Genomic DNA, 11,373 nt, shown 5'->3' on the forward strand with positions numbered 1-11,373 from the left:
GCGACAAATATTTCAAAATCTTCCAAGAGAAACCTTTTTAAAGAAGATAATCAAGATAAAAAGGAACAGTTATCTTTGCCCATAGAGGTGCATTTTAGTTAAATATAGCCTGTTCTTGCCACACAATCTTATAGATCCGTCCTCCCTTTTCAAAGTCTCCTCGTTTTGCTCCTCGGATTTGTTCCCTGCCAGTATACCACCACAGTATATGAACTTTGAACAATATGTATGTGTCGATGGGGCTTTAAAATTGGAAGCCACTTACTACTGATTTTTATGTTATCCCCATTCTCTGTACTTTGCACAAGGGACCAGTGGCGTATACCTAGTATTTTCCAAAGGGGGGGGGAATTCTTCCGCAAAAAAAATTGACAAGCAAAAAAAAAAAAGGTCTTCAACCACAAATAAAGGATTTCGTACCAGAGAAAAATTTGACAAGCAAAAAAAAAAAGTCAAGTTCAAAGGAGCATGCCGCTTGTGGGTCGTCATGGATCGGTTGTGACTCGTCAGGGGGGGCAGTCTTCCCCTCTGCCCACCCCCCCCCCCCGTAGGTACGCTAATGCAAGGGACCCTCCGGTTCCTGTGATTATGTAATACTCCACCTGATGCTCGCCATGCATATCGCGGTATCAAAACCTCTGAGTTTTGCGCATGCCTATTTTCTTCCGCCAATGAGCTTCCAACCATCCGCTTGACGAAAAGAGGCACAAGCCAATCAGGTTACGTCAATGCACAAACTGGGCGTGGCTTAATCGGGTGCTCAAAATGAGAATGCAATAGACGTGAACGAACACAAGTGAGGACCTGTGCGAATGCGACGACGAATCACGTCATCGATCACGGAAAAAACAACAGGAATTCTTTAAAGTAAGTAAATTATGAATCGAAATGGGTATTGCAAATAATATGTATTTACTTTTGGTTGTTATGCATTATTATTACAATTGTAATTGTCTTTGTTTCTTCGTCTATTTGTTTGTTTTAGTAAAAAAAACTACACACCCTCTTCATTTGCAGCTCATGACGCAAAAAAGGCTAATTCGTTTAATATAAATTATGTACCTTAATTCATGCAACCATAGGAGAACATAACTCAATATCGTCATGTAAGCATAATTTGTGACCTATCTAAATGTGTGATAGATTTTGACATTATATTCAGAAAATGAGATAATTTTTTTCGACTTTCCTTTTCTCCTTTTTTTTCTTCAGTTGGTTGTGAAACTTTTTTCCCCCCTCCTCTCATCTTTACACTAGTGCCTACTAGTTAGGTATAAAAACAATAACTTCCAAAATATATATTGTTCAATTTCTTCTCCTTTTATGAGTAGCCGTAGGCTAGGAGCAAAAAGTAATTTAGAGGTTCTTATTTCCCCCTTTTTTTCTTTAATAATTATACCTATATTGCATTTACCTGCAGCAGGGCCCAGCATTGATAGACATACGCCATTACCTTGGCTTATTTCAATTCATCATATTGTTTTTATATATCCACGTGTATATGAACATTTTCTCTCATATAGACATTTATTTTCTCCCATTGTGGCGCCGGGATACACATGTAAATATAATTGTGAATAATACAATTGTGAATTGTAAATACAATTGCGATAGAAAAATATTCACGTCTCCTTCGAGATTGGATTGCTCTCTCGCCCAATTATTATATAACCCAATTAAACAATGTGATTAGCGTAGGAATGCTTTTGGTGTCTAATCCCTAGAATCAACCTGCATTTAGGTGTTATCATACTATTACCCAAGAGATTAAATCCTGTCTCAATAGTATAAATCAGTCTAAGTGATACAAAATCAACGCTTCTGCAGGTAAATTCTGTACACTGTTAGAAATAATTCAAACAACGCTGTATACTATGTGAATCGCACAGTCGTAAGTTGTTTATAATCTTTAACAACAATGCTTGAATTATTGATAATTAAATATTTCAATTCAAACTTTGTTGTTTAAGATTCTAAACACTTGTTTAAAATGTTTAAACAACTACTGTGCGATTCACATACAGGACATAGTAAACAACGTTGTTTAAATTATTTTTTACTGTGTACAAGGGTCCATATAAATTGGGTAAAATATGAAATGCATTGCATATTCGATATATTGGTTATAATAATTAAATGTACTGTATAAAATAGTAAATATAATGATGATAACGATGGTGATGATGTTAATCATTTCAATAACAATAATGATTAAAGTTATGTTATCATCATTATCAAAATAAATATTACAATATTTTTAGTCATAATAATCTTCATCATGTTAGCTTTGCACGCATTTTTTATTTTCATTATTTGATTAATAAAAATGTATTATTTTTTCATTTTGGTCCAAAACAATGGCGTACAGATATGGAGGGGAGCTTGGGGCCATAGACCCCAGACATTTTTCTTACATTTTCTGCTAGCTTCCTATTAAGGAAGCTAGCAGAAAATGAAAGAAAACGTGACATATAATGATACCATTTTATGAATATGAGGACAAATCCTGTTTAAAAATGAATTTCGTATCACGACGTCAAGTATTTTGCATCGCTCGCGACATTTTACAAAATATTGGCCCATTCGCCATTGTCTGCCCCCCCCGGAATATCAGGCCCATTATGCTATACTATAGTCTAGTATGTAATTCGTAATTGCCAATCTCGAAATTTCTTGCTAAGTAAAAAACAAAGTTCCATTAAAGTTGTGAATAGGTAGGAAATAACTCTCTCCTTCACGCAATTTCACAGATTCGAATCGAAAAGTGAGAATTGTATTTATTCAAATAACGTCTGAAATGAAACAATATATCTCTCGATCATAACGTATGAAATGTAACGTGTGAAATGAAACAATATTTCTATCTACCCCCATCAGCTGAAATAAAAGACAAGAAAGATGAACGGGCTTACCGAGGTATCGAGCCACAAGTGCTTTGGCGGCTACCAAAAGTTTTTCACACACGAGAGGTAAGATTTTTTTCATTCTATTTGTTTTCATTCATTTATTTTATTGAATTTTCATTTTCATTATTTTTTCTAAATTTATTATTTTTTATCAAATTTATTTCAATATTCATTTAATTTTCTTTTATTTAGTTATTTATCTATTTATTTATTATATCTAGTTATCTATTTATTTATTCATTTTTTTTTCTTTGGGGGGGGGGGTCATAATTCTGCAACGTAATATTATACCTGTTACATAGAGCATATTCAGGCATGTTTCATCTTTAAGTATCATAACGGTTATAGGATAACCGGGAGTAATTTTTGTTTTATACTGGACGGAACAAACGTATTACTTGAATAATTTTGTCATTTATCTTTGCCTGTTTGATAAAATCCCGCAAACACCCCCCCCCCACCTCTATTTTCTTTCTCTCTGTTCCCCAAAATCCATCTGTACTTCTTTTCCCTCTGGCTCTTCTTGTTTCGCATCTCCCACCATGGCCGTACGAAGATTTTTTTGGTGGAGGTAGGGGGGGGGGGCGGGCGGACGCAATAACTTTATTCTAAAAACTCGAAAGCAAGAGAGCAAAGCGACCAAGCTGGTCATTGGGGTGCTTCGGCAGTTTGTAAAGCAAAATGTAAGGGTTTCATGCATATAATTGGTGAATTTTGCGATAATTTTCAGTAAAAAGGTAAGTTTTAAAAATTTCTGGGGGAGGGGCAACTGTCCCCTCACCCGCTGCGTACGGCCATGTCTCCCACTGCTCTCTCTTTTTAAAGCCATGTCTGGTCAATAGATGGACAGCTGGCTATTTCCGCGGTTTGAACACTTTGATATACCAAAAGAATATTCTATTGTTTTTCTTCAAATTTTCAGCTCAGAATGCAAGGCGAAGATGCCCTTCTCAGTCTATATTCCTAAGCAGGCCGAGAAAGGCAAATGTCCATGTCTCATATTTCTTGCCGGTAAGTTCAGTAAATATAATTCCCATATACGGAGGGGGGGGGGCACCGTATGTTTTTCGACTGCCAAAATAGCAAGTAAGCACTAGCAAGCAACTTGCAATTGTGTCGATGCCAATTTGAAATGGAAAGAGGAAGGGGGTAGAGAGGAAGGGGATAGAGAGAGAGAGAGAGAGAGAGAGAGAGGGAGAGAGATGGAGAGAAGAGCTCGAGGAGATGGGGGATTACACGGTAAAAAATAATAGTGCATAAAGACGCGATGTTTACATTGATATAAGTTTAAAGACAAAGGAGCAATGCATTCAATATCCATTTCCTTTTCTCTACAGGTTTGCGCGCCAACGAACAAAATGCGGCCATCAAATCGGGATTCCAGCGTTTAGCAGCCCAGTATGGTATGATAGTCGCGTGCCCAGACACAAGCCCCCGTGGGTTAAACATCGAAGGGGCGGAGGACACGTGGGAATTTGGTATCGGGGCTGGCTTTTACATCGACGCCACGGAGGAAAAATGGAGGAAACACTTCAGAATGTACTCTTACATCACAGAAGAGGTATATAAAGCCTACAATTCACGAGCGTGAATACCTCTGCCCCCCTGCCTCCTGACATAATGTTGATTACCCCCTCTAAAAAAAAATCATCCTTTAGTTTTTCTTGTGGGGAAAGATTTTCACGGAAAAATATATTTCAAACATGACGGTAACCCTTTTTAAGGCGTCAATATTTTCCCCTCCCTGACGAGGATTTCCAGGTGCGACTTCTGTGGAAAAAGGTGGAGCCCGCCCCCGGTCCATTTTTTTGTTTTGTGTTTACGTAGAACCATCCAGAAGACGTACTGCTAGATATAAATACAATGAAAAGTTTCTTTCAGGGTAAACTATCAATAGTCAATTATCAAATATCCATTGTCTGGTATATTGTTCCAAAACGTGAAACTATCCATGCATGAACGGATTTCAATCAGTTGTACTTTATTCCAAAGAGTGCGTTTTCTGCTAAAAAAAAAAAAAAAAAGAAGGGCTCAGATTCTCGGACGTCCAAAGACATTATGGGATTAGTCAAGTTATTTTTGTAAGTTGTATTATATTCTACGTTCATGATTCTACAATAATAACATTAACAATTACTGCTTGTATAGGATATGCGACTTTAAAAGTCATGTGAAATAGAGCAAGGGGCTGTGTACACTTTTAATGTTTGTCGTTATTATGTAACTTAATGCAAGATAATGAATTTAATGGGTAAAATCTGATTAATCAGGAGATAATGATCCACGAAAAGGCCAAGGACTATCGCATACATCTCGAGAACTTTGAACCGATTGTTTTTTTTTATCTGAGAAATAGGATCTTGTATAATTATGTGCCATCACATCAGGTTTATCACGTCTGGTCAGACAATCGCCGGCGTAACCCGAACATTCGAGATAAGTGCCCGTGCTAAATTCCTAAAAGGTGGGGTTCAGTAATTTCACCCGAACCTTAGTATATTTTGGCCAACAATTTTTACAAAAAAATCGGGTGAATTTAGCCCCGACCTTTCTGGAATTAAGGTGGTTCTTTCCAGGGCACTGGGAATTATTTTTTTGACAGGGGTGCTAAAAAGAATTTCCCCCAAAACAAATATGAATGCCATTTCGGTGCCGAGAAATTCGACAAGCAAAAAAAAAGTAGGTCATTATGGTAACATTTTTCCATTTTGCCACACCTACCAGAATTCCAGGGGGTGCTGCCTATGGAGAATTATACACGCAACACTTCGAGTATCATCTAGCATTCCATAGTCTTAAAAAAAACCTTGTAATAGTTGTTTGATCTTTTTGCAACCTCCAATCCTCTTCGAAAATTTAACTAGTAAAATCAAACATTATTATCAAGCACCCTTTCTCAAGGATGTTTTTATTTTCCTTTAACAGAGCTCTATGACCATTTATCTTACAAATTTATGCATTTGATTTCAAGAAAACTACAGATAAAGATTATCTTGATATTTTCAGCCCAGCCCATGCTTTGGAATAGTTTTTTGGCATAGTTTTTTTAATTGTGGAACAATCACGCAGATATTTTATTTCGATCGGGCACCTGACCAAAATAACTTTTCATGATTGTAAAAAAAAACCAATTATCACGTAAAACACATTATTATTTCATCCTGTACATCATAACTGTTTTAGGGCATACAAATAAATACAATCTGATAAATGAATATGAATAGTGATAGCCATATTTTTGGGAATTTACCAAAGCTAAATACAGGGGCCGCGGGAATGAGGGGGGGGGGGTGGTGGGCTTCAGCCCCCAACTTTTATTTTCCAAAACCGTATACAAAAACGTAAAAATTACAATCTGATTTTTTTTTTTTACAAGGTCAGCCCCCAACTTTTGGCTCAGCCCACCCCCCCCCCCCCGCTTTCAAAACCGTTCCGCGGCCCCTGAAATACAGGCTTTGAATGCCATTCTCCTCAAACCGTTTCATTTATGTTTTATTTATTACATCGACACAGTTTCTCGATCTCCTCGTAAAGCATTTCAACGTCAATCCGGAAAAAGTTGGAATTACAGGCCACAGGTAATTAATACGATTGTATCCCCCTTCTATGGATATTTATTCGCATTCAATGATCGGTTATTTTGGTGTTCACGTGATTAAAGACGATTTCACGAGGAAAAAACAATCATCTGTCAGAATATGCCAGACCCCCAAAACTTGATTGCACCATATAAAATTCGTGTTTTTAGCGCCGTTTGAAAAGCGTGAGTGTGATCTCTTATTTTTATTTCTCACAATGCGAGAACTGATTATTATCAAAACACGTTTAACACTCACTTTAAAAAAAAAATCTCAAATCATTAATCTTGCCTTTATTAGCCGGCTGTTTTGGCCCACCCAATTGAATAATTTCATAATATAAAGTGGTTTTGGATTGACTATTATAGTGATCTGGTGATGACTATATATATATTTTTTTGTGTTACACTCTTAAAACAAATCAGTCAAATTGACTGATGGGAGGAACTGATATGGCAATCACTGATATTCACATTTCTGACATATATTCTAGTCAGAAATAACTCTGTTCTAGTAAAATATGACTAGAATAACAGTTGCACCCAGCTGACCCTATTAACTAGTCATTTTTGACTGATTTGTTTTTAGAGTGTATGATTTATGATCGTTACCATTTTGGGCTATCCAGAGACTCTGAATTCCCTCTTTCAAGTCTGTAATTAATTATTATACATAATTATTGTTAATATAGCATGGGAGGACACGGTGCTATGATTTTTGGCCTCAAGAATCCACATCTCTTTAAGGTAATTCATTTTCCTTATCCACCATCATAATGAGGGATTTAATAGTGGTCAAATTAACCATGTGCATGGGCCTCGTTGCATAGAAGTGAGATTTATCAATCATTCTGATCACGGTACACTGTAAAAACTGGTGTTAAAACTGACACCTGAGGTGTTAAAATTACACCCTAGATATTGAACATAACACCAAAGAGTGTAAATGTAACAACCAAAAGTGTTGTAATAACACCTATAGGTGTAAAACTAACACCACCAATATAACACCAGTGTAAAATAACTGGTGAGGTCCTCTATGTACACCGGTTAACACCACAATTTTTGCTGTGTACACTCTGATGGTGAGTTTCCTATCCATTTATTGATTTACTTGCAGGGAATCATTGGTTTCGATTGAATGTTGATTATCGTTACCATGGTAATTACCATAACTGGATCTTATGCATCAGTAGTAATACTTAGATATCATCATATTATTATTGTTATTATTATCATTATTATTACTACTATAATCATAATCATTATTTTTTACTATCATTGTTAACATTGTTATTATTATGATATTATTATATAAACGAGTAAAATGCACTGGAAATTAAAGAACTTGCATCCACCCTTCGCATGAGGAGTTAGATATGTAAACCGTTTTTCGAGTGAGAAAAAGTTAGGTTTATATGAATTCATTAAGACAAAATTTAATACAAGAAAATGTCAGAATGAACGGATAATATGGCATAACCAATGTCCGACGCATATTTCTATACAATTCACATTCAAGTATCCTTTGACTAAAAAAACAGTGGGCTAGCTTGCTGGGTATACATATTCACATGAATAAAAGAATCAAATGTTCAGGTTATGAATGATTTTAATTTATTTTTCAGTCTATATCAGCCTTTGCTCCAATCTGTAATCCGTCGATCAGTCCGTGGGGGGTGAGAGCCTTCAAGGGTTACCTTGGGAACGATGTCAACGCATGGAAGGTATGTACTTTTGATGCGAAAAAAATGATTTTCAAACTGCGCAGGGATGTATTATTGAAAGGAAACATGGCCCTAAGGCTAAGCGTACATTTTTTTTCGGGGGGGGGTGGTCAGGACGGGTAAAAATTTCTGAACAAACTCGACAGTCAGGGGGCAAAGCGACTGAGCATGACATTGGGGAACTTTTGCAGTGAAGTGAGATTAAAGGATTTCGTGCGCACTTCTTTTGGGGAATGTTGTGAAAATTTTGATGTAAGTTTTCAAAATTTTGGTGGGGGGGGGCAACTGCCCGCTACCAATGGCCATGGTAGTAAAGAAACTTCTTATTCTGATTAAGGTATTCCTGAGTTGCGCTTAAATCTTTCCCAGGTAACGTGCTTATCATATTTTTTTTTCTTTTGAATGATATTTCACTTTGCAGGAGTACGACACATGTGAACTTGTTCCACTTTACAACGGGCCACCAAGAGAGATCTTCCTAAGCCAAGGGACCAACGATCCATGGACTCCAGATAAACAACTCCTACCAGAAAACCTGATTGAGGTCTGCAAAGGCAGCAACAATGTCACCCTTAACATGGATATACGCGAGGTGAGTGGTGTTTTTTTTGTAGCGGGGGGGGGCGGTATTGTTTCTGTCGTGGTGACCTTTGACCTCTTTTGGCTTGGCATAAACATCTGGGCCCTCGTCTTTCAAAGAGTTATGATTGATCCAATCAATCTCAACTGTATGGAAATCCTTCCACACCATTTGCACCATCTCCATAGTAAACAGAGAATCACACTGAATCTTCATGAGAACGATGAACGCATGATTATACATCGTATCTAGAAAACATTTTGAGGAAATTTGCATTTCAGAAGTTGACGTTGCTGGCCGTCCATAGTTGTGGTTGATTGGATCAATTGCTACTCGATCTGTGAAAGACAGGGCCCCAAGGAATTCTGGATATGGCCCTGGTTGGAATCAAGAAATTAACTTAAAAAGTTTGATTGAAATACACAACAAATGGATTATTTCCATTTTGACATGTTTCAGGTCGAAGAGGGGGAGGGGGCTGGTGTATGGGACAAGTTCGATCAAGAAGCACCCTTTTAAAAAAGTCTTTAAATCAAATTTCCCTGGCCAATATTTATTCTCAACCCAGGATTTTTACAAGTAAATCAATTCAATAAATCGGGAAAGATCAGACAAGAGTTTCGTAAATATATATATTTTAAAATCTAAGTAAGATATGAAATGAGGAGTATTTTCTACTCGCTAATGAGACGAGAAGAAAGATGGAAGTATGGTGTTCCAAATTGTCTCGCAATTTTGTTTCCTGCAATTAAAATACAATTTTCTGATTTTCTTGAATAATTTCAGGGTCACGACCACAGCTACTTTTTCGTCGCTTCGTGCATGGAGGACCACATTAAGTTCCACATCCAGCAAATGGAAATGACATCATAACTCGGTTGCTATGTAAAACACTGACGATGCATTCCCACCATGAAAGGAGAGAGGGAGCTTGGGGATGAGCTCTCGAGGGTTAGCAGAAGAGAAAATATCAATTTATTTCAACTAGATTGTGAATAAAGGAATGTAGAGAACTGGTGAAGTGAAAATGCATTTTGAATAATCATTTTCATTTAAGTGTTAAATAATCATTTAAGTGATTCAAATCAAATTGCATGGACTGCGAAACGGAAAATTGCAATTTACAGTAATTACAGTATCTTGAGATATTAATTCCTCGAGGTCTGTTGGATATGAATGATCGATTTGAAATGAAAGAGAGATAACCTTGTTTCTTTGTAAAAGATGAGAGCCCTGCAAGGTCTGTTGCATAAATATAACTTTATGGTATCTTTGCAGTTTAATTAATGCTAACTTTTGAGGAAATCACTGATTTTGATTGACTGTTCAGCAGTGGTAACATGGTAGCTACTGCTGTTCAGGGGTCAAACATGGGTCCTTTCTGAAATTCCATCAATATCATTCTTCCTTCAAATCTTTTATAAATCTTACACATCCGGGCCCCATGTCACAAAGAGATGCGGCTGATCTAATCAAAGTATGGAAAGCCAGAAGCTAAATATAGAATGCAGTATCCTTTCAAAGTGTGTGCAAAGCAAGAGAAACTTTTAAGAATGCAGCATGGTTTTGTTCCAGTCAGTTTGCCCCTTTTTGTTTCCAGAGAGGCAGAGCATGAACCTCAACGATTTTTTATGATTTTAAATTTTTAATGGCTTTCACTTATTCGTTTTAGATCATCTTAACTCTAAGATGGGCACAATCCCTGACTCCTGAAGTTTATTTATTTCTAGGTTCCTAAATGATTTCTTTGCTTAAACAAATACATGCCAAGAAAGGCAGATCAAAGCAAAATTGAAACCATGAACTTGAAATTTAGTGTATATGCAATCATTTTGTTCTTTATACAGACAGGATTTTGTTTCTCTTTCACACAATGGGTATATGTACATGTTTTATTTCCCCGAGAGTTTTTTGCAGGGGGGGGGGTGTCAAATGTTTTGGCTGGAATATTAACATTTTTTTTATAAAAAATGAAATAGCAACCCTTTGTTTAAGAATCAAGTGTCTAACATTGGAGCTATACCATTGAGCTAGGCATTTCTGCTGCAGCTCAACTAATCACTTAATCTGAAATTGTCACGACACTTATCTAGCTTTACCAGGGAAGTGAATTTTTGTATGCACTGAGTATATTAAATGACTATTTTTCATATATGTCTTCTACCTCACGGTTTATATGAGTTTCAAAACAAAGAATCAATGAAAACAATGTATTTGGTTTCATAATGTTTAATGACTCTGAATTCACATGTCTTCAGATTACATAAGATATCTGTAACTTTTCGTATGAGTTAGATTTACAATAAACATATCTTACATACAATGGTGTTGGACTTAATATTACCAGGTATTAAACAATTGAAAATTTTGAATGGGAATGACAGTTTTGACTTGGAAAGAGAAAATTAACTGAGCTATGAAAAAATAGAAAGACAAGTGGAAGAAAAATAGAATATAGAGCAAAAGATAGTCAAAGAGGGAGTAAGAATGAGGGGGGGAGGAGGGGAAGGGGTGTTGTAAGGGGGGAGAGAGAAGGGGGCAAGAGAGAAAGTAGGTGAGTTACGACTTTAAACAACTGATGTT

The 11,373-nt window shown here is 36.6% G+C and overlaps 1 protein-coding gene across 2 annotated transcripts; it reads left to right on the top strand.

Annotated features, from left to right (window-relative positions):
- The first annotated feature begins 752 nt into the window (after positions 1 to 752).
- Positions 753 to 11,110, top strand: LOC121430365 (S-formylglutathione hydrolase-like). Of its 2 annotated transcripts, XM_041627650.1 has the most exons (9): positions 753 to 867; positions 2,878 to 2,969; positions 3,829 to 3,917; positions 4,244 to 4,467; positions 6,420 to 6,484; positions 7,176 to 7,230; positions 8,112 to 8,210; positions 8,632 to 8,802; positions 9,577 to 11,105. In XM_041627650.1, the coding sequence occupies exons 2-9, from the start codon at positions 2,899 to 2,901 to the stop codon at positions 9,661 to 9,663; spliced, it is 861 nt and encodes a 286-aa protein (XP_041483584.1). In that variant the 5' UTR covers positions 753 to 867; positions 2,878 to 2,898; the 3' UTR covers positions 9,664 to 11,105. The 2 variants fall into 2 exon arrangements, with proteins under 2 accessions (XP_041483584.1, XP_041483585.1); XM_041627651.1 differs by lacking the exon at positions 753 to 867 and having other exon boundaries at positions 2,893 to 2,969; positions 9,577 to 11,110.
- Positions 11,111 to 11,373: the final 263 nt, after the last annotated feature.

The sequence above is a fragment of the Lytechinus variegatus genome, chromosome 16 (genome assembly GCF_018143015.1).
Source record: "Lytechinus variegatus isolate NC3 chromosome 16, Lvar_3.0, whole genome shotgun sequence".
Taxonomy (NCBI): domain Eukaryota; kingdom Metazoa; phylum Echinodermata; class Echinoidea; order Temnopleuroida; family Toxopneustidae; genus Lytechinus; species Lytechinus variegatus.

Excerpts from the sequence above, each read along its gene's own strand:
- LOC121430365 (XM_041627650.1), top strand. The coding sequence starts at position 2,899 with ATGAACGGGCTTACCGAGGTATCGAGCCACAAGTGCTTTGGCGGCTAC. Across the intron at positions 4,468-6,419 it reads ACTCTTACATCACAGAAGAG|TTTCTCGATCTCCTCGTAAA; the intron begins GTATATAAAGCC and ends ACATCGACACAG. Across the intron at positions 6,485-7,175 it reads GTTGGAATTACAGGCCACAG|CATGGGAGGACACGGTGCTA; the intron begins GTAATTAATACG and ends TTGTTAATATAG.